At 43.6% G+C, this 24,404-nt stretch overlaps 1 protein-coding gene across 6 annotated transcripts in view; it reads right to left on the reverse strand.

Annotated features, from left to right (window-relative positions):
• The window catches only part of LOC134346739 (rho guanine nucleotide exchange factor 7-like), an 82,713-nt gene extending 59,960 nt beyond the window's left edge, over positions 1-22,753 (reverse strand). For all 6 annotated transcript variants that reach the window (XM_063048323.1, XM_063048321.1, XM_063048322.1 and 3 more), the window contains exons 1-4: positions 22,384-22,753; positions 17,880-17,963; positions 11,531-11,615; positions 342-475 (exon numbers count right to left, since the gene is read on the reverse strand). In XM_063048323.1, the coding sequence (XP_062904393.1) occupies positions 342-475; positions 11,531-11,615; positions 17,880-17,963; positions 22,384-22,548 (468 nt within the window). In that variant the 5' untranslated portion in view covers positions 22,549-22,753. The remainder of the gene's footprint in view (positions 1-341; positions 476-11,530; positions 11,616-17,879; positions 17,964-22,383) is intronic.
• Positions 22,754-24,404: the final 1,651 nt, after the last annotated feature.

Consider the following 24,404-nt stretch of genomic DNA (forward strand, 5'->3'; position numbering starts at 1 on the left):
GACATGGCCTCTTCTCATCACGACCGTCAGGAGCCCGAAGACCCACAATAATGGTTCATAAACAGCTCTTCCCCTCCACTATCAGCTTCCGTAATGGTCCATGAACACTACCTCATTATACCTTTCTTTGCACCATTTTGTAATTTTATGTGTTTGCACTGTACCACTGATGCAAAACACCAAATTTCACAAACATAAGACAGTGATCAAAACAGACAGATCTCTGATTTTTTCTGCAATCATTTCCTCTAAATCACTTATGTAACTTTGTTCCTCCTACCTTCAGACTTTCCCCATCCCCACACCCACCCCAACACATCAAACATTCAAATTTCACTCACTAAACTTCGATACTTTCCAGGAAAATTTTTGGAAGTTCTTCCAAGTGACAAGTGGACTCCAGTGAAAGAATCAGCTGACTTTATTTGATGGGATTGGTGACGTGCACATACCGAATCACTTCCAACACCAATATCTGCAGAAGACAAATCCATTAGTTGCACAAAATTTGAATAATTATTTGTACATTTAAAAAAAATAAGATGTTACTGTTTTACAGCGAACATTATTTTAGAATTGACCTCAATCAATGAACATTTGCAACTTCCTCAGCACATTTTAAAAGACATCTGGATTGCCTCCCAGACCTAACACTTCACAGAAGGCTTAGACTCGAGGAGAATGATTCCTAATAATGAAGCTACCAATCAACCGGTATATAAGACCATAAGACATGGGAGCAGAATTAGGCCATTCAGAGCCTATCGAGTCTGCTCTGCTATTCAGTCATGGCTGATTTATTTTCCTTCTCGATCTCATTCTCCTACCTTCTCCTCATAACTTTTGACATGTTTCTAAATCAATAACTTATCAACCCCTGCTTTAAATATACCAAATGCTTGGCCTCCACAGCTGTCTGTAGCAATGAATTCTACAGATACACCACTCTCTTGGCTGGATAAATTTCTCCTCATCTGTTCTAAAGGATAACCTTCTACTGAGGCAGTGTCCTCTCGTCTTAGTTTCTTCCAGTACTGGAAACATCCTCACTATTTCATTCTATCTCGGTTTTTCAATATTCAGTGGGTCATAGTGAGATCCCTCCTCCTCCTCCTAAACTCCGGCAAGTACAGGCCCAGAGCCATCAAACTTTCCCTCTTTAAAGCGCTGAGTTAAATCCACATTATTCCTACTGCAGTAATTCATTGTGTGGCTCAGTGCCACATTCATGTGGTTACACTTCAGCGAGGAAACTAAGACAGTTTACTTGTTTTAGACGTAATATAAAACAAAGTTGTTGCTGGTCAATATTTCAGTGACAGTGAGATTATATCTAATGCACATGACAGTTCCCAGCTCATCATTTCTGCACTAGCCAGGATGGAGCAGCTGCTCTGCCCAGACTCATTTCAATATCTTCACTTCAACAGCAAAACAAAACCTGTGATGATGGATTTCCTGTAAACATTTGGCTGCTTTCAACTAGAGTTGCCATGGAGATTGGGATTCAGACAAACTCCAGACTCCATCTACTCTCCCAATTTTATAAACTTCTATCAGGTCACCCTTCAGCATCCAACACAGAGAAAACAATCCAAATTTGTCCAGCCTCTCCTTGTACTTAATACTCTCTAATCCAGGTAATATCCTGCTGAACCTCATTTGCACCATCTCCAAAGCCTCCACATCCTTCCCAATTCTATACATAACATCCCAACCAATAAAAGTAAGTATATCATATGCCTTTTTTTAAAATCACCTATCCACTTGTGTTGCCACTTTCAGGGAACTATGAATTTGTACCCCAAGATCCCTCAGTGGGTCATGCCTTTTACTGTACATCTTCCTCTTGCATTTGAATTCCCAAAGTGTAACACCCGCATTTGTCCAAATTAAACTCTATCTGCCATTTTTCTGCCCATATTTGCATCTGGCCTACCTAAATCCTGCTGAATCCTTTGAAAACCTTCCCCACCAGCCACAACCTTGTCAAATTGTATGCTGCCTGCAAACTTGCTAATCAGCCTACTTACACCTTCTTCCGAATCATTTATATCACGAACAGATGCAGGATGGAAGATTAGCAAATGTGTGGACGTGAAAGTTACTGGCATGGATAACAAGAAAGAAGTCTAAGCTTACATCACGATAAAGACTGGATGGAAAGGTGGGCAGAGCGGTGGCAGAGGGAATTTAATTCTGACCTGTGCTAGATGCATTTTGGAAAGTCAGATAGGGGTAGGACATATACAGTAAACGGTCAGGTACTAATAGATATTGACAAACAAGGAGAACTTTAAGGTTGAAGTCCATAGGTTTCTTAAAGTGCCAAAGGTGAAACGGTCAGCTTAATATGGCCTAGTTCTATGTTATATAACTATGACAAAGGAGGAGGAAGTGGGAATGGTACCAGGTCCACCAGCAGGACAGAGTGGCACTAAGGTGAAGGGCCAGCTTGGAAGAACACAGCTGCAGAAGCTTTTCCAACCTCTATTATGTGCAACTGGATGAGCAAGCTTTCCAATCTGTGATATTATTTAGTGCCTTTGATGAGAAATCTGATCCATCAAGCCGTGTGTTATAATATGGTAGAATTTCTGGTGCGTGAGAATCAACTTAAAGCAACTCCACTGTCAAAGTTCACCTTCTTAATCCTGATTTAATGTGAAAAAGTAAATTTATACATTGTACAGATCCATTTAAAAATCATTCAATGGACACCATCAACACACACTGGTCCAACACTTTCTGAAAAACAGATCCTCATTTCTACACTAGGGTGTCCTGTTCTATGTCTGTAGTTCCAGACTGCAATGTGTTAAATCATTTTTGGATTACTCTGGGAACTATTCCAGGAATTGAACTGCTTGCCAAAGTGGTTCAGCTTTCACTAACCTGAAATCTAAGTTACTGCATTTGGCAAAGGTAAAAGAATAAATGCAAGTGGATGGTGTTCTAGTACAAGGTTAGATTGTGTCTGCTCTCAACTCTCCCCAAAGTGTTAACTTATTGTACCTCTCCTGCAATGACCAGGTCTGATCAGATTCAGTCTACCATCCCTGCAGGATCTGTGTGTCCAGGACAAAGAAGCAGGCAGGGAAAATCATTGCGGACATTACCCACTCTGCAAACTGCCTATTCCAAAATCTCCCTTCTGAAAAGCACTACAAACTTCATTATCACCTTAAAAAATTTCTTCCCTCAGGCAGTTAACCTGATCAACCATTCCACTTAGCCCCCCGCACCCCCCATTACTCCTGACACTGCACTACAAGCACTTTAAACCAGTTTTTATAATGCTACTTACATTGTAAAAGATGCTGGTACTTCTGCACATTTTATTCCATATCCATACTTCAACCACTACCTTTATATTTTATAAAATTCTTCATAATTGTTGAATGTTGTTGTTTGTTGTTCCATGTTGTGCCAACACCACAGCAAATTCCTAATACGTGTAAATGTAAAGGGTAAATAAAGTTACCCTTGATCATCAGTGTTACTGTGTGAATGCATTAACAACAGCTTAAAGCTTAGCCTCCAAACACACGCAAGTGCAAACGTTGCCTATTTGATGCAGCTAGTTGACTGAAGCTTCAGTGAACTTTTTGAAGTTCTGTCCCCAGAGGTTCAACAGTTTCCTCTTACTTTCGGGAATTAGTTCCCTTCTTACATGAAGCTTTCTGAACACAAGTTGCAACGTGCAAGGCAAAAAGGATGACTAAAGAAAGCTTTGGGGCAATGACAGTTTTGCTTGACACCCACCTTTGGTGAGATCGCCTCTGCTTAGGAATCACAGATCTGATGCAAGGTTTTGATTTAAAATGTTAACAGTGGAATTCTCCCCTCCCCCCTCCCCACACAGATACTGCTCCACCAGCCCAAGTTCCTCAGCAGATTGCTTATAGCCCATTGGTTAGTTCTACAATTTACATAGATCAGGAAGCAAATGTAAAATGGAAATAAATTTCTGTGGGCAGCCAAATTTGAAAAGGGTGTTCTACAGTCCCCAATTAATGGGCCCAAAGTCTTTAATGAGGTCAAAGTCAGCCATGCATAACGGGTAATGCTGTTCTCTACATTTGTCTTCTTGCCGTACCATTGAAGTTACCAATGACTCCCTCTTTTGGGCTACATGCTTCATTTTAATGAGAATTATGACAAACAGTGGTAATTAAAACTCTCTAGCAACACACATCAAAGTTGCTGGTGAACGCAGCAGGCCAGGCAGCATCTATAGGAAGAGGCGCAGTCGACGTTTCAGGCCGAGACCCTTCGTCAGGACTAACTGAAGGAAGAGTGAGTAAGGGATTTGAAAGCTGGAGGGGGAGGGGGAGATGCAAAATGATAGGAGAAGACAGGAGGGGGAGGGATGGAGCCGAGAGCTGGACAGGTGATAGGCAGAAGGGGATACGAGAGGATCATGGGACAGGAGGTCCGGGAAGAAAGACGGGGGGGGGGGTGACCCAGAGGATGGGCAAGAGGTATATTCAGAGGGACAGAGGGAGAAAAAGGAGAGTGAGAGAAAGAATGTGTGCATAAAAAAGAGTGACAGATGGGGTACGAGGGGGAGGTGGGGCCTAGAGGAAGTTAGAGAAGTCAATGTTCATGCCATCAGGTTGGAGGCTACCCATACGGAATATAAGGTGTTGTTCCTCCAACCTGAGTGTGGCTTCATCTTTACAGTAGAGGCGGCCGTGGATAGACATGTCAGAATGGGAATGGGATGTGGAATTAAAATGTGTGGCCACTGGGAGATCCTGCTTTCTCTGGCGGACAGAGCGTAGATGTTCAGCAAAGCAGTCTCCCAGTCTGCGTCGGGTCTCACCAATATATAAAAGGCCACATCGGGAGCACCGGATGCAGTATATCACCCCAGTCGACTCACAGGTGAAGTGATGCCTCACCTGGAAGGACTGTTTGGGGCCCTGAATGGTGGTAAGGGAGGAAGTGTAAGGGCATGTGTAGCACTTGTTCCGCTTACACGGATAAGTGCCAGGAGGGAGATCAGTGGGGAGGGATGGGGGGGACGAATGGGCAAGGGAGTTGTGTAGGGAGCGATCCCTGCGGAATGCAGAGAGAGGTGGGGAGGGAAAGATATGCTTAGTGGTGGGATCCCGTTGGAGGTGGCGGAAGTTACGGAGAATAATATGTTGGACCCGGAGGCTGGTGGGGTGGTAGGTGAGGACCAGGGAAACCCTATTCCTAGTGGGGTGGCGGGAGGATGGAGTGAGAGCAGATGTACGTGAAATGGGGGAGATGCGTTTAAGAGCAGAGTTGATAGTGGAGGAAGGGAAGCCCCTTTCTTTAAAAAATGAAGACATCTCCCTCGTCCTAGAATGAAAAGCCTCATCCTGAGAGCAGATGCGGCGGAGACGGAGGAATTGCGAGAAGGGGATGGCGTTTTTGCAAGAGACAGGGTGAGAAGAGGAATAGTCCAGATAGCTGTGAGAGTCAGTAGGCTTATAGTAGACATCAGTGGATAAGCTGTCTCCAGAGACAGAGACAGAAAGATCTAGAAAGGGGAGGGAGGTGTCGGAAATGGACCAGGTAAACTTGAGGGCAGGGTGAACAACACCTTATATTCCGTATGGGTAGCCTCCAACCTGATGGCATGAACATTGACTTCTCTAACTTCCGCTAGGCCCCACCTCCCCCTCGTACCCCATCTGTCACTCTTTTTTATGCACACGTTCTTTCTCTCACTCTCCTTTTTCTCCCTCTGTCCCTCTGAATATACCTCTTGCCCATCCTCTGGGTCACCCCCCCCCCGTCTTTCTTCCCGGACCTCCTGTCCCATGATCCTCTCGTATCCCCTTCTGCCTATCACCTGTCCAGCTCTCGGCTCCATCCCTCCCCCTCCTGTCTTCTCCTATCATTTTGCATCTCCCCCTCCCCCTCCAGCTTTCAAATCCCTTACTCACTCTTCCTTCAGTTAGTCCTGACGAAGGGTCTCGGCCTGAAACGTCGACTGCGCCTCTTCCTATAGATGCTGCCTGGCCTGCTGCGTTCACCAGCAACTTTGATGTGTGTTGTTGATTAAAACTCTCTAGTCTGTTCTATCACTCATTTATATCATGACCAGAGTTTTATCCACTTGCACCCAAAACAAAACAAGTGCACTGAGATTTTGGATTGATGCCCTGGACGTTATCAAAACATGGACAACACAGTGGTGTAGCATTTAGCATAGGGCTTTGCAGCACAAGCATCCTGGGTGGGTTCAATTCCTGCCCTTGCCCGCACGAAGATTGTACATTTCCCTTCTGACCACATAGGTTTCCTCCAGGTGCTCTGGTTTCCTCCCACATCCCAAAGACGTACAGGTTAGTAAATTAATTGATCAGATGGATGTAATTGGGTGGTGCAGGATCAGTAGGCTAGAAGGGTCTGTTACCGTGCTGTACCTCTAAATATATAGATTTTTAAATTATCTAGTCCATTGTACATGTGTTGGCTCTTTGAAAACAGTTTAGTCACATTCTCCCCCCAACCTCCACCACAAGGTCCCTGGTCTTGCGAATCAGTCTCTGAAATTTCCAGATCCACAAGTTTGTGCAATCTATTCCTCTCATTGTACTTCAAGATCCCTTCACTGAAGTTGTGAATCTGAGACATCTTGTTATTGACCTGTTCACCAGAGGAAATAGTTTACCTACTTCATCAAATCCTGGCATCTTGACCTTACTGATTCTTTGCTGCATTTCCACATCTCTTGAAGGATTTGGGAAGACAAGGGGATTCCAGTATCACTGACTACTACACCTGCAAGAGTTGCAACTTCTTACAGACCATGTTAGAGAACTCGAGTTGAACGAACTCCAGATCATTCAGGAGACAGAGGGGTTAAATGACAGAAGATACAGGGAGGTAGTTACACCTAAGGTGCAGGACACAGATAAATGGGTGACCATCAAGAGAGGGAAAGGAGATAGGTAGCCAGAGCAGAGTACCCTTATGGTTGTTCCCCTCAATAACAAATACAGCACCTTGAAAAAATATTCAGCCTCCATCCCCTTGTTCACAGCTAATAGAGACTTATCCAAAAGGACTACTGGCTGTGGTAGCTGCAGGAGGTGGCTTAACTAAGAACTGAGCAAGGGGGATGAATACTTTTGAACTGCTGACATTTCAGTATTTGATTTTTTAGTTTTTCATGCTTTGTAATTTTTTCCTGTTTTTGGCTCGACTGTGGGAAAAAGGAGCATGTGATTCACAAATAAAAATTCTCAGTTAAATTGATCAAAATCCCTGGTTGTAACATTTATGCCAACAAAGGGTTGGAGATTGAATACTCTTGAAGACACTGAACATTGTTTTAGGACAATTGGGGTGGGTGGGGGTGGTGAACAATCTAGCAGAGGAAAGCCCAGCAGTCAGGTCTCTGGCATGGAGCCTGGCTCGGTGTCTCGGAAAGGAAGGGAAGGGGGAGGGCAGAGAAGTGGGGAGCAGCAGTGATAGGGCATCCATTGTTAAGGAAACAGACAGGAGGTTCCGTAGATGAGATCGAGATTCCCAGATTCGATGTTGCCTCTCAGGTGCCAGGGTCAGAGACATCTCAAATCCAGTCCATAGCATTCTTAAGGGAGAAGATAGGCATCCGGCTGTCATGGTCCACATTGATACCAATGAAATAGGCAGGAAATATCCTGCAAAGTGAGTACAAGGAGTTAGGTGCTAAATTAAAGTACAGGATCTCCAGGGTGGTGATCTCAGGGTTGCTACCAGTGCCATGTGCTGGTGAAGCCAGAAATAGGAACATAATGCAGGTTAAAACTTGGCTAAGGAAATGGTGAAGGAAGGAATATTTCAGATTTTGGGAATATTGACTTCTCTTCCTGAAAAGGTCTGATCTGTACAAACTGGATGGTCTGCACCTGAACTGAAGGGGGACCAATATCCTTGCAGGATTTGCTAGTGCTGCTCCAGGGGTTTTAACTAGAGTTGCAAGGGGATGGAAATCAGAATGCCAGGGGAGATAGTGGAGAAAGTAGATGTTAAGGCAGGAAAAGGTCAAGCACGGTGGAACTAATAGGCAGATGAGCTTAAGAGCAGGGAGCAGCATGTGTTTTATGATATTGTAGCCCATGGTGAGACGGTTGCAGGAGGAGTGAGACTGACAGCTTAACATTCTAGGCACGATAGAGAGGGAGGTATTAAAGGGGGAGGGGTGACATTACTTGTCAAGGACAAGGTCACGGCAGTGTTCAGACAGATCAGACTGGAGAACTCATCTACTTTTGCTACATGGGTGGAACTAAGCAATAAGAAGGGGATGACCACATTAATGGATATTATAAATTATAGTATAGACCTCCCAATAGACAACAGGATATAGGAGAAAAATTGTAGAAAGACGGCATACAGTTGCAAGAAAAATAAGGTTGTAATGGTAGGTGATTTTGACATTCCAATATTGACTGGGACTCCCATACTCTAAAAGAGCTGGATGGGGATGGAGTTTGTTAAGGCTCCATTAAGTTTGATTAAGTTTCTTTAATCAAAATATAAAGGTCCCTACTAGCCAAAGTACAATACTGGATCTCCTATTAGGAAATGAGTCAGGACAGATGACAAATGTGTATATGGTCCTCTGGGCCTTATAAGGTGCCCCCTTGAACCTTGTGGGAGGCTAGTGCAGAAATTGTACGAGTACTAACAGAGGTATTTAAAATGTCCTTAGCCACACGAGATGGCAGAGGATTGGAATATAGCTAATGATGTGTAGTTCCAGAAAGGTTCTAAAAATAAGCCGCGAAATTATAGCCAGTTAAGTTTGATATCGTGGTGGGTAAATTATTGGAACATATTTTAAGGGACCTGACAGGTATGAACTTGGATAGATAGGACTGATAAGGTGTAGTCAACATGGCTTTGTCTACGGTAGGTCATGTCTAACCAATCTTGTGAAATTTTTCAAGAAGGTTACTAGGAAAGGTGATGAAGGAAAGGCAGGGGACATTCTCTACATGGACTTTAACAAAGTGCCGCATGGAAGGCTGGGTAAGAAGGTTCAGTCGCTTGGTATTCAGGATGAAGTAGTAAACTGGATTCAATGATGGCTTTGCAGAAGAGTGGTACTAGAGTGGTACTAGATGGTTGTCTCTCTGGCTGCAGGCCTATAACTGGTGGTGTGCCACAGGGATCGGTGCTGAGTCCATTGTTATTTGTCATCGATATCAACTATCTTGATGATAATGCGGTAAACTGGGTCAGCAAATTTATGAAAGACACCAAGACTGGGGGTATATTAGACAGTGAGGAAGGCTATCAAAGCTTGCAGAGAGATTTGGATAGCTGGAAAAATGTGCTGAGGAATGATGGATGGAATTTAATACAGACAAGTGTGAGGTGTTGCACTTTGGGAAGACAAAACAGGTTCGGACCTACACTGTGAATAGTCGGGCACTGAGGAGTATAGTAGAACAGAGGGATCTGGGAATACAGATTCTATTTCCTTGAAATAGGTAGATAGCTAGCTTTTGGCGTATTGGCCTTCATAAATCAGAAAATCGAGTAAAGGAGCTTGACTGTTATATTGGAGTTGTACAAGACGTTGGTGAAGCCAAATTTGGAGTATTGTCTGCAGTTCTGGTCATCTACCTACAAGAAAGATATCAGTATGAATAAAAGAGTACAGAGAAAATTTACAGGGGCATTGCCAGGATTTGACGACCTGATAAGAAAATGATTGAATGGGTTAAGCCTGAATCGTAGTAGAATGAGGGGAGATTTGAGAGAGTTATACAAAACAATGAGGGACTAGATAGGGTAAATGCAAGCAGGTTCCTCCCCCCCTCCACTGAGGTTGGGTGAGACTAGAACTAGAGGTCATTGATTAAGGCAACACTCACAATACGCTGGAGGAACTCAGCAGGTCGGGCAGCATCCGTGGAAAAGATTGGTCGACGTTTCGGGCCGGAACGTCGACCAATCTTTTCCACGGATGCTGCCCGACCTGCTGAGTTCCTCTAGCGTATTGTGAGTGTTGCTTTGACCCCAGCATCTGCAGATTATTTTGTGTTTAGGTCATTGATTAAGGGTGGAAGGTGAAATATTTAAGGAGTACTTCTTCACCCAGAGGGTGGTGTGAGTGAGGAACGAGCTGCCAGTGGAAATGGTGGATGCAGATACAATTGCAACGTTTAGGAAAGATATAGACAGGTAGGGGCATGGAGGACTACGGTGGAGGTGCGGGTCAGTGGGATGGCAGAATAATAGTTCTGTCCTGTCCAAAGGGTCTGTTTCTGTGCTGTAGTGCTCTAAGACTATTTCAATCTTAATAAATCTCTTCTGTACATTTCTATTTGCCTAAACCAATGCCAAAGTGGTCAACAATACTAACAAGATCTATTTGCTTTTATATTTCGCATATTTATAACACATGACAAGCATTTTTTAATAACCACTATTAACTTCCCCTGTCATCTTCAAGGATGCCTATTGACATGAAGGCTACTCTGTTCAATACTGTAATGCTTTTCAGTACTACGGTAAATAATTAGAACTGCCATTCCATATTAATCCGCATAAGTGCAGCTCTTCTCTAAAAGTCAGAATCAGGTTTAATATCACTGGCATATGTCGTGGAATAGGTTGTTGAAAAGTTTCTCTGTAATGAACTCTATCGGCTGTACTTGCACACAGATTATTGCATGCGATCAAGTCGTTCTTTGCACCCAAGCTATTGAGCAGTTTTAGGGAGATGCTGTGAAATCTGTATTTTTTAGGCTGATAGATCATCAGTTTAAATTCTGAATTATCAACCTATGATAGTCACTGAAGCCAAGCCAGTATTAGTGATTGCAAGCCTAGCTTTGGGAATGAATTGATAGAGGTCTTTAAAAGCCAAAATATACAGAAGCTGACCTCTTCCACAATCAAAGATGAGGATCTTCCATACATAATTCCATTTTGACACAGTTCACTCCCTCTACCCTCAGCCATCATTCCACAACGTTTGAACCTCAATTCACCAAAATGTACCACTCGTCCTGTTCCCCTTGCACCTCATACTCCCAGAAGAGAATAACAGAGCTGCAAGGGTATGGGGAGAAAATTTGAGAAAGGACAGTAAACATGACTGACAAAAGGCAGTAGCTGCTTGGGTAAATGTCCTCACTTTACAGGGATAGGGCATCTGCTAATTGGCTTCATTAGCTACCACACATTCTGGGCCATTCAGAAAGATGTAAACATCTGTAAATATCTGCATGAAGGATATGTAGAAACATTACTTGGAGCAAAAGAGCTGATGATTACTTCTTAAGCCAAATTCTACTAAAGTATAGTACCACAAGGAGTACAATTCTCAATTTCCTGAAAACTTCCAGTCTACAGGGTTCCATCAGGAGTGCATGCTGATGAATAACTCGAGCAGTTTCGCACTGTCCATTACAAGTTCAATAATGCAAATTCAAAGCTTACTAATTCCACAACTATAAAAATATTGCTACAGTTCATTTTGTTTACTCACTCTCTGAGCCCAATACACAGGGAAACCATGTCCTTCCCCACTATGTCCTCTTACCTGCTGTTACTTTATTCAAGGTGACCAGGGAACTTAGAACCTTGTTGAAGTTCAGTCCTTGATAAAGATCATTGGCATCAAAAGTCTGCAAGGAACAAAAAGCAAATCCGTAATTTCTTATTAACACATTTAAGCCAGTCCTTCTGATGTAAAGCTTCTAGAGAAAGAACTCTTGCTCATCGACAGCCAACAAGTCGAGAGATGTTTGCAGCAATGAACATCCCAGAACTTAAAAGAAAGGCACCAATGTATACTTGAATGCAGCTAAATCTGTGAAGACTTGTCTTCATTCCTAAGAGCAACCAATAAAAAAGAGCATGCACACACCTACCTCTGACTTCTATCAATATAAATGGAATTCCTGTCAAAGTGTACAAACTGCTGCTTATGCCTTTGATTTACAGACTAGGCAACAGAACTAATCTCAATGCAGAATCACAGGACTTACTACCATTCTATACCGAATCTACAACAGCAAACCAGAACTGTAAATGTAAAAAGCTCTCGCTGCAAAAAAAACCCTGAATGACGACATGAGTCTCTCACTCAACAGAGCATGCTCCACTATTTCAGCTGTTTGGAAGTTAATCCTGGATATCAGTGCGATTTTAAAATACTTTAGAGCACAAACTAGATCAAAATGTTCTATTCTGTAACACCCCTGGGGGGAGAGAAAACATGTAGAATTTAGAAAAGGAAGTAAATTTATAAATCATCCAATGCTGTTAGGCCGCCTTTATATTGCAACAAGAGTATTCCAGTAAAAAATACCCCCCTTATCAAACTCTGCAGTGTTCAACATAGAATCTAAAGTGGTCTTGCATTAGTTCTAACCCCTCCATGATGTCAGTGCAAACTATGCACACAGGGTGCGTGTACTGAATTTGGAATTATGAATACTTGCTGACTTTACATCATGTCTGTCACCTGCCCACACAAGATCTCACCAACTTACAGCAGCTTGATGCAAGGTAGAAACCTTAGCACAGCTTCTCTGAGCAAACCCAGGGCACTATTTCAAAGAGTAGTGGGGAAAGATTGTCACAGTCAATGTTCGTTCCTCATTTGACGTCCTTTAATCTGGTTCATCTGATCATTACCCCATAGGATTGCACCATGAACAAATTGGCTGCTACACCCCCAAATTTACAATGTTAACTGTGTATCATCGAAAGTCGGCTCTCTCGGACATCCAGATAACATGAAAGGTGTTGGTGGAAGTGCAATTTCTTTCTAACAGTGGGATCTCTTCTGCTGCACCAGAGGAGGGGAGAAGGGGTAAGTACATTCACTCAGGAGGCAGGTTACATATACATGCACAACAGGCACACACGTCCTTCCTTACACCTTCTGCTCTCTCTCCCACCCTCACAAGCAGAAGCACTTCTATAGCCAGTTGATGATCTCCAGGGGAGCTATGACTGCCTGTATAAACTGAGCTGTTAGCATGGCATCTTCCACCTTTCACACAGGGCTATGGAGTAAAAGTAGAACCTTGCTACTAAAGCCAGATTTTAAACCACACAAGCAATTGTCTTCCTGGTGATAAGGAAACTAAAATGAGTTTCAATGAGTTAGGTAAAAAAAAGGTTGCAGCATAAAAATCAGAGACTGATGTACCACAGGACGCTGCGCTCTGTCAGGCATGAGCTGTATCTCTCAAGCTGCCAATCATTTGGTCAATCCCACTAATAAATTTTACTTTTTCCAGAATTTACCCAATTCCCTTTTAAAAGTTGATGAATCTGTCTCTATCACCCTTTCAGCAGCACCTTCCAAATCACCACTGTTACATATTTTTCCTAATCTTCCTTCAATTCATTTCCAATTATCTTAACTGTGTTCTGATTCCAATCTAGCATCCAGAAACTGTTTCTCCTCATTTATTCAGTCAAAATCCTTCATGATCTTGAACACCTCCATCAAATCCCTTAACCTCCTCTGCTCTCCCAGCTTCTCCACACAAGTGAAGCTCCTCATTTCTGCAAACTCAGTAGCACTGACTAATCCAGAAAAATAAAATACAAGAGAGAAGTCATGGCTTAATCACCTACGTAAACTGCCAAGGCACATAATTTGCGATGCATGAATTAACACATCCTGTTAAAATTTGGAAATGTTAAGAAGAATTAAAATCTTCCAGGCAGCTGAAGTATAGAGCCTGAAACCAGTTTTGAGAATGTAACAATTTAGGATGATTGCTTTTTACCTAACGCACATAAATGTGTGGAAATAGAAATATTGAACCCCATTGCTGATTAAGTTGTTAATGTTTTCTATTAAGATTTGTTATAATCCACATTATAAATTCATATTTTTAAAACTTGACTACCTCTTGACACATTAATTTTAATATATTGTTTAACTACTGAGCACAAATTCTCAATAGTTTATTAAATTGGTAATCACATTATAAATACACTAAAACACTTTGGCCATATTTATGATGAAAGTAAGATGCTTATCCAACTACTAGAACAAAAAGTGATATTCCTCCAGATCAACAATGATACAGATGAATAACAGAAAATCGCCAGTCCTCAAATTCTGTGCCACTCAATAAAGATCGTGTCTAATGTGCGACCTAACCATTAGCCTCCCTTTGCCTCCATTCTTTAAAGTCTTTGCACTATAAAATCAACCATTTAGTCTCCAATGTCATTGCAAAATAGCTATTAACTATCATGCAAAGTGGTTTTCCCAACCTCATTCTTGAGAGAAAAATATTCTGAGAAAAAGTATTTTTGCAACTTAATCGAACCTATCTTTAATATCCTGAAAACATTGATCAATCCCTTTAACCCTGTAGAATAAAATTAAGCTCTTAGCTTCATCCCTCCCCCTCCTGTCTGCTCCCATCATTTCAGGTCTCCCCCTCCCCCTCTCAAATCTCTTACTATCTCTTTCTTCCGTTAGTCCTGACGAAGGGTCTCCACCCGAAACATTGACTGTATTCTTTTCCATAGATGCTGCCTGGCCTGCTGCGTTCCACCAGCATTTTGTGTGTGTTGCTCGACTTTCCAGCATCTGCAGATTTTCTCGTGTTTGCAACAATAGGTTAGGGTAGGATCAATGTAAATGGGTGTCAGATGGTCCGTGCAGAATCAGTAGGCCAAAGGGCCCTTCTCTGCAGTGTATCTTTAGGTTTCTACACACCTACTGCTGCAGCCCACATTGCTTTATCCTTAGAATCCAGTTAATGTGCTTAGCACTCCCAAGCCAATCTCCTTCCAAATAGAAAGTCTCTGATCCTATTTGCCCACATTCCCTGCTACTATGTTCATGTGATATTTCAACCCCAGCTTTTTCCACTATTAACTTCCCACATAAACACACCAACCTATCTGTAGCTGGTGCTGCAATTATCTGTTTCATTTGAAAAACACTCCTACTCTATTCAACCCTAAGCTTCTGCTTCTTAAATTGCCTGAAAGCTTGTTTGAAATAAAATGCAATAATTTTAAAATGAAATTAAAATCACATCCTTTTTCTCTTGAGGAATTATCAAGTTTATTGTCATTCAACTATATACATGTACACCACCAAACGAAATAATGTTCCTTGGGACCAAGGTACACAACACAGTACATACAACCCACACACAACACAAAATACTATTACCACAAATAAATTAACTAATAATAAGGTGAATTTATGACAAGTTAAAAAGTAAACAATATAACATTACTGGCGCTTCATACATGGTGAGACATAGGTGGTGGCAGGGAGTTCAGTAGTCTCACATGCTGGGGGGGAAATGCTGTTTCCCATCCTATCAGTCCTTGTCCGTAATACTACGGTATCTCCTACCTGATGGCAAGGGGTAAAAGAGATTGTTAGACGAATGGGAGGTTCCATGGGCAATGCTAAGGGCCCAGTGTACGCAGTGCTCCCGATAAATATCTCAGATGGGTGCAAAAGAGATCCTGATGGTCCTTTCAGCAGTCCTCACGATCCTTTGGAGAGTCTTGTACTCAGATGCCTTGCAATTCCGGTCAGCACACACTCAATAGTGCTCCTGTAAAAATTGGTTAGAATGGAGGTGGGGAGGAAAGGGAAGTATCACTAGCTTTGACCTCCCTCAGGAAGTGGTACACATGCCGGTGATAATAAACCTAATTCTGATTCTGCTGTGCTTTCGTGACTAAAGAGGTAGCGTTGAGGGCCCAGGTGAGATCATCCATCATGTGTAGTCCACATCCTAACCCCACTTCACATGAAGCTCACACATGCTCCAGCAGCACACTGCTCCTTCACCCGAACCCTTAAGTAAACACTCAGCACTGATTTCACTTTGAATGTCAGCCTGATACTATAATCATGTAGTCCAAATTACGTGAGCTCTTTGAAAAAAGTTATTCCCAGACTCCCTGATCTTTTCCCATTGAAAGAGTATTTACCCAAGTCCTTTTGCATTTTACTGTGGAATCTGCTTCCACTGATCTCACAGGCAGTAATTTCAGGAGACTTAGGGGGTAACCTTTTAGATGCATAAAGTTATGAAGGGCATAGATAGGGTGAATGCACACAGGGAAAGGGAAATAAAAACTAGAGAGCATAGGTTTAAGATGACAGGGGAATGATTTAAAAAGAACCCAAGTAACAATTTTATGCAAAGGGTAGTGGGTAAGTGGAATAGCTGCCAGAGGAAGCAGTTGAGACAGGTACAATAACAACATTTAGCAGACATTTGGACAGGTACAAATAGGAAAGGCGTAAAGCGTTATAGGCTACGCGCAGACAAATGGAACTGTGAGATGGAAAAGTAGGAATCTTGATCAGCATGGATGAGTTGCCCGTTTACCTTTATGAAGGGCTTGTATTGTTTTATGGTTCAGTTATTTGTATTGAGGGATTTGTTAAATGAAGTGAGGAAGGGGTGAAAACAGGCTCTGTTATAGAGTTGAATGTAGACAGAAGATAAGGAGGAGAGGGAAGGTTGTAAATGGAGATACAAGAGAGATTGCAGATACTGCAAATCTGGATCAACACAGACAAGATGCTAGAGGAGCTCAGAGGGAAGGCAGCGTCTATGGAGGAGAATGAACAGTCAATACTTCAAACTTGATGAAAGGTCTCGGCCCGAAATATCAGCAGGTTGTAAATGGAGCAGCCAGCAGGCAGGAGATGTGGGGAGGTAGGGGTAATGGAAGCCAGGGGCTGAAAGGTTCCCATGTCTAAAGCACCAGCGCCACAATGCCCCTCTCCTCTCATACCCAACTCCCTCCCCCTTTAGTACAGTGCACGCAAGCGGGCTGTGCCACCATCCCAACCATCCCACATTAACCACCACACCCAGCATCACAGCACTATGAAAACATCCCACACAATTCACCAAGGACAGCAAGCACAGGAACCGGTGATGTTGTGGACAGACAGCAAGTTTATTAAAGGATACAGCAGGATATAGACCTATATGAAATATGAGCAGAGATAATGCAGATGGGGTTAAATCCAAACAAGATGTATGGGTAAAGAATATATAATGGCAGGATCCTTAACAGCACTGAAGTACAGCGGGATCTTGGGGTCTAGTCCAGAGCTCCTTAAAGCGGCAACGTGGGTAAAGGCGGCATATGGCATGAGTGCTGAGAATAAAAGCCCCAGAAAGTCATGTTACAGCTATACAAAACTGACTTGGCTATGTCTGAAGTACCACTGGAGCTGACAGCGAATTACAGGAAGGATATAGACGCTTCACAGAATGTGTAGAAGAGGTTCACCAAGACTGGAGATTAGGAGCTACAAGGAGAACCTGAAAGAAGTTTATAAAATTATGAGATGTAGATAGGTTAGGTAAGTCTTTTTCTCAGAGTCAAAATGTCAAATACTAAAAGGCAGAGGTTTAAGGTGAGGGGTCATTGTACTGCTGCTGCAAAACAACAAATTTCTTATCACATGACAATGTTGATAAACTTGATTCTGATTCAGAAAGTTTAAAGATCAACAAGGCAAGTATTCACCCCCACACACACACAGAGGCAGGTACCAGAAATGCACTGCCAGGGGAGATATAATGACATTTTAAAAGCCAATGAGTCGAGCACATGAACAGGCAGAAATGGAAGAATTTGCAGGCAGGTAAGATGCTGGATTGGCATCATGGTTAGCAGAGACTGGGTGGGCCGAAGGGCCTGTTCCTGTACTGCCACAACATCCTAACTTGGAATCAGTGGTACTTTGTTATGTCTAAATCTTTGAATATTCAACCCAAGAGCTATGTGAAAGCACCTCCACCATTCTGAATGGTTCAAGAAACCATCATAGTCCAAAATATTTCAGAATAATCAACAAATGCTAGTTTGCTGGTGATGTTCATATCACAAAAATGAATTTGAACCTTTCGCACCTCGACTCGAAGTGCCCCGCAGGCTTTCAGAAACTCTTTGATGTTATTCAGACATTCCGCCTCTGATTTGGGTTCCTGGTGTATCTGTAAAATTAAAAAATAGAGATACAATTGAATCACAAACTAAGCTCCCAGCATGAACTGAACATCCCCATCTCTTAAAACAATTAGAAAACTGCACGCAGCTAAAAGTCAGCTACACAGGATGGTGAGCATGTTAGTTAAGATCACTATTCCTACTTGTCATTTAAAACCAGTGCAAGTCTCCCTTAATTTTCTAGAGACATTGTAACCACTCTCACTGAACATCCTGAGGTATCCAAAGCATTAAATAAAAATCTCTCACACATTCGTAACCTCCTCAGTTACAGCTGGGGATGGGGTAGAGGCAGAACCAGAGGAGAGCTCAGGGGTGGTAGCAGGTGGTCAGAGAGATTAAACTTTGGACCACATCAACATATAGATTAAATACAACACGTGTCAACACCTAGTTCAATGTCAAGACAGTAGTCAGGTACAAAATAACTAAATTATGCTTTAACTTAGAGCAAAATTACAAAGTCAGTAAACTGTTGTCTATCAGTTATTACAGGATCGTGTGGCCATTACAGTTGGACTCTGTAATAAACAAAGCTCACTGCTGTCCAGTACAAAACTGACCATCCTCTGGTACAATGGTGATGACACTGGTTAAACCAGTCACCAACTTTAATGGAAAATGCCTCATACATGTAGATAAAATGATCCTGATGCATGCAGTTACTTAAATGTTTCCCAATGCTATAGGAAGTAAAGATCAAAAATCAAATCAGTCCTGAAAGAGGGTCCCGGCCCAAAACATTAACCATTTGTTCAGTTCCATAGATGCTGCCTGATCAGTTGAGTTCCTCCAGCAGTTTGTGTACGTTGCTTTGGATTCCCAGCATCCACAGAATTTTGTGTGTTCAAAAATCATGTGTTCAGTTTACCACAAACTCACAAATTAATGTTAAAATGCACAAGCATGGACAGTGCAAATATGGACAGTGAACCAGCCCACGAATTCTACCTTGTACTTCTATGCTCTCTTTTTGTGCTATTTAATTTTTTGTGTATTTCTGATAGTAATTTATAGATTTTTTGAGTACTACACTTGAATGCTGCTGCAAAACATACTTCACGACATATGTCAGTGATACTAAACCTGATTTCAAGATGACACACAAAAGAGTTCACTGTATGTAATTGGCCACATTTAGATTTTTGCTTGCACTTTGGTCAATAGTGACTGGAGAGAATTAATCTTTCAGTTGGCTGACTGATCCTGGGTTACAGGGTTTTTTGTTGAACTCCCTTGAGACTTAGTCCCACTTGATTACTCAATTCTTAAAATAATCCTGCTTCAAATTCTTGCAAACTTCATCTTCTGATTGACATTTTTCTGAACTTTTCTTGCTGGTTGTAGACTGACATTTCAGATGCTCTATGTTCCTCAAGTCTCTCAACTCCCTTCTGCTTCCCTACATCTCCAATATTCATCTTTGTCTAGTTCACTCTTCAGACTGGAACCTCTCAACTCACTCGGTCTTTTTTTTCTTTCTGATGTGATCATCAAAATTTTAAATTCCTTATCAAAGTGCTGTTTAGCTTCCCCCTTTTAACCTTTAGAAGTTACAGTATTCAAATATTGAACAGGTACAGCACAGGAACAGACCCTTCAGCTTACAATGTTGTGACAAACTAATTAACTCAGAAATCAAATGCCCAATTAAAGCAACCCTTTCTGCCTACACAATGCTCATATCCTTCCATTTCCTGCACATTTGTGTACCCATCTTCCTCAAATAACTTTTTCTATGAAGCCACTGAAGTAACTTCTCAGAGGACTGCCTCTAAAACAAGGTAGATGACTGCTTTGTTAACTTGCAGTACAAGCGGGAAAGGTCATCACGAAATTTTGTGCCACAAGCTAACAGTCTGAGCTTTGCAAATTTGTGAAATTAACTAGTACTGTTCACACCTGGACAGCTTCCTTTCCAATTGAAAGGGACCTCTCTCTGATGCTCAGTTACCAGCTCCCATTGCACAGGGCTTATATAATAACCCCAGTATTCTCAATCAATCATGATCAGATATGTGCATGGGTGCCTGCACACATCTCTAATTACAGTCTCTCCCTCACTCCCCTGTTCATGACATTTACAGGGAGCATTGCATACAACGGGCCCGAAGCATTGTTGAGGATCTCACCCACTACCATCCCACAGTCTCCTTGATCCACTACCATCCCACAATCTCTTTGACCCACTACCATCAGGAAGGTGGCAGAGGAGCATCAGGACCAGGACTGCCAGACTGGGTAACAGCTTCTTCCCTCAGGCTGAGAGACTAATGAATACCCTGCCACCACCAAGGACCTGTCACTAGGATAGTGGGCTGTTTACTATTTACCTGTGCTGCACACTACTTATATTTGATATAATATTTTACCAATCATTATATTTTATTAACATATTTGTGGTAATATTTTGTTTTATATGCTGTGGGTGGTATGTTTTGTGAGTGCACCATGGCCCAAAGGAACATTGTTTTGTTTGGTTGTATAAATGTACAGTCATACGACAACAAACTTGAACTAAAACTAACTCCAGCCCTGCCACTGATAAAAGACATGTCTCCGACGCCACTGTTGTCTTTGAAACTAACAGTTATAGTCGAGAGGCTATCTTCTGCTGTCGTTGGATTTGATCAAGTTATTGGTTTGAAAGAGTTAACACTTTACTGATGCTCTTTCCTCCTAGGATCAGCTGCCTCTCACACATCTTATCAAGGTGTTAAACCATGGCCTTGGGATCACACTTGTACTCCAGTCACATGGTCTTGGATTCAAATCCTCTCCAGAGACTATGGGGATAATTTCAGGCTAAAATTTTTGAGCAGTACTGTCAGAACGTCCATCTTTCAGATAAAACAACAGACATTGAGAGTGGAAAAAGAAAAAAGAATTATTCATAGTTGTTTGGTCAATTTTTTTTACATAACAGCAGCATAAATTCTGTTGGGAGCATTATCTTGTTATGTAAACAAACTGATTGCCACGTTTTCTGCATGCAGAAGGACCATTCAAAGGTCCATGCTGTGAAGCATTTGGGAGACTGATAATAGTCTTAAAAAATATATCTTCTGTAACAAATGCTGGAAATCTGAAAAAAAATAAGAAAATGTTGCCTGACCTGCTAAGTGGTTCTAGCAGTTTCTGTCTTTATTAAAATTCAAGTTTATTCTATCACATTCTCACAGGGCAGTGAGGAGGCTATCAGTCCTTACTCAAAGCTTACACACATATCAAAAATGACAAAGGAATTAAACCATTTAATAGAATGAGACTTGGAAATGTCTTTTTGGGAATGTGGAATTTTACCTCAAATTCTATCTTTCTCAGAAGGCCGATCTTCAACTATTTTGGGATAAGGCATAGCAGAATTAGGTCATTTTGCCCGTCGTCTGTTCTACCATTCCATCATGAATGCTTTGTTATCCCTCTCAATCCCATTCTCCTGCCTGCTCACTGTAACTTTTGACACCCCTATTAATCAAGAAACTCTGACACAATGGGGAAAAATTACAGAAAAGTTGATCCTGGACACAAATGTTTGGCTCAAACAAAACCAAGTATACAATCAGACCAAGTGTACTAATTTTAACCCGAGGTTACAAGATTTGCTGTTATCACCCAGGGGAAACATTACACATTGTACCCAGTCGGACTACACCAAAATGGTGAACAATCGGTCCCGCTGGGCTGTACCTCTGCTGATCAGAATCTTAGCCTGCTTTTGTGAACTCTAGATGGGGGAGCTTCAATGGATATCCAGATATGGAAAGTGATGATGGATCAAAATGATGGAGGATGCTGGAGGCAAACAATGCAAGAGCTGGGAGCAGGTTGGTGAGGAGTGGGAAAATGCATCATAGTACAAGGGCTCAAGCAGTTTGACAGCAGCTGTAGTGGGGGATAGGGAGAAGAAAGGAGACTGAGTAATATATGGATCTAATGGGTGTGATTGGGTGACAAATAGGAGAGTATTGTGTGGGATTTATAACGGATGTGGTTTGTGAGAGGGTGGTGAGGTAGGGAGGGTATGGGTGAGAGAGAGAGAGAGAGAGGGTGAGAGAGAGAGAGAGAGAGAGAGAGAGAGGGAGTGAGAGAGTGTGAGTGTGAGTGTGAGTGTGAGTGTGAGTGTGTAGAATGGAAGTGGCGGGTTCAGATTATGGCGGTGGTTAATAGCGGTGGAGGGCGACAGGGGTGTGAGATATGGAAAGGGGGTGGAAGGATGGGGGTGACGGGGTGACCGAGTGCTGGGTGTGAGTCTTGAGTGATATTGCACGGGATGGGGGTGAGGCTTGGGGACCTTGGTGGGGGATAAGATTTGGAGTGGGGGAAAATGAGGTTCGGGGGGGGGATGAGACTTGGGAGCCGTGCGTGGTGTTAACGGGCGGGGGTTCGGGGCCGAGCCGCACTCACCCGCTGCACCGAGCCCGGCACCAGCCTCTCCAGCAACCGACACAAGGCTACGCCGTCCCGGAGCGCAGCCCGCAAGAAGGCCTCGGGGTCCGACACACTTTTCTTGGGGGACTCGAGCACCCCGAGGCTGATGAGCCAGGTCACCGTCTGCTCGGCCGAGCTCATGGCGGCCGCGGCTCAGCACCGCCGCCAAGCCCTGGCTGACAGCTCGACGTCCGAGGCCGCGCTTACAGCGCCAAACCGTCCCCCACCTCCCCCGGAGAGCCCACCATGGCGAGGCCGAGGCCGCCGTCCGTCTCGGAGACTCGCGACTCCCGCGGCCCAGCGTCCGCACCGCTGCTGCCGCCACCTAGTGCCAGCCGGTTGGGCCCGCGACCTAGTCCCCGCCCACTCACACAGACCCCGCCCACCACCGAAGACCACGCCCATCACCCCCAAACCATTCAACGAGCCAGGCCGCGTCCCCAACGCCAAACCACACCCCACGTCACAGACGCCGTCCACAATCCCAAACCACGCCCCTCACACGTCGATCACGACTCCCAGTCCCAGCCCCAGCCCAGGATACATTGCCCCGCCCTCCCATCCCAGACCACACCCCTCACCACCGTCTGGCCCCGCCCCTCACCCCAGACTCCAACCACAATACACAGGCCTCACTCCCCACCCCACCCATAACTCACTTACTTCACCCTCAACTCAACCCTAACCCTCACCCCCAAAACCAACACCCCATCTATCAGGACTAACGCATCCATCTCCTACTGAGCCCCCACCCAGCCCATAACCCACTGACCTAGACCCCACTGTTAACCACAGATCCCACCACTACCACCAGGCCACCTCCTCACTCCTGACCCCACCCCTCACAGGAGACTCCTCCCAACCCACACCCAAAATGCACAGACTCCATCCTTTACCACAAACCCTACCCACCTCGTCCTCCACTTCTAGACACAGCCACCTACCTGCTCTCAGTCGCTGACCCTAACCAAGGCCCACTGACCACATCCAACTCCAGATCACACCCACCCCTCAGCACTTCCTAAAGGAAACGTTGGAATAGCTTCCCTTTTAAGATGGCGCTAGTGAAGCCCAGCGACTACTTACTGGCAGCAAACAAAACAAGAATAAAACTAAATACTTTATTAATATCACTTTTACCTGTAAAATTTATGGTAAATAATCACTGTAAAAGATAGCGAGTGTGGGTGCGAGGTGACGTTGAGGTAAGGTCAAGGCATATTCGAGGCAAAGTCAGGATGAGCAGAGTGGAGCCAAGTCGGAACAAAGGAAAGGCAGATTCAAGGCCCATCCACCTAAACTGAGAGCAAGGTTTGGTCGATCTAAGAACCAGGCCAATTTGGAAAGTTTGGGTACAGTGTGAAATGTGACAGCGGGGTCCAGGCCCAGAGTGTATGGATGCGATAGAGACCAGGTCTTAGTATGAGGAATGACTCAATGCTTGTACCATTTAAATGCTAGGCCAGATGGATTGAAAAAGGCAGAGTTTTGGGACAAGAGGCATAGGTCAGGCCAGTTCTGCTCACTGCTCTGCGATGGTTGCTCGGCTCTGCATTGAACTGAAGCTGAGGCTGTAGTCTGCTTCAGGTTCTGTGACGGTTGCTCAGCTCTGCATGAACTGAGGCTGAGGCTGTAGTCTGCTTCAGGTTCTGTGACGGTTGCTCGGCTCTGCATGAACTGAGGCTGAGGCTGTAGTCTGCTTCAGGTTCTGTGATGGTTGCTCAGCTCTGCATGAACTGAGGCTGAGGCTGTAGTCTGCTTCAGGTTCTGTGACGGTTGCTCGGCTCTGCATGAACTGAGGCTGAGGCTGTAGTCTGCTTCAGGTTCTGTGATGGTTGCTCAGCTCTGCATGAACTGAGGCTGAGGCTGTAGTCTGCTTCAGGTTCTGTGACGGTTGCTCGGCTCTGCACTGAACTGAAGCTGTGGCCAGCTCCAGGCTTCATGTCTATGGACTCACTTTTGTTCTGAATCCTGTTTACCTAATTTATTGTTTGCAC

The sequence above is a fragment of the Mobula hypostoma genome, chromosome 5 (assembly GCF_963921235.1).
Source record: "Mobula hypostoma chromosome 5, sMobHyp1.1, whole genome shotgun sequence".
Taxonomy (NCBI): domain Eukaryota; kingdom Metazoa; phylum Chordata; class Chondrichthyes; order Myliobatiformes; family Myliobatidae; genus Mobula; species Mobula hypostoma.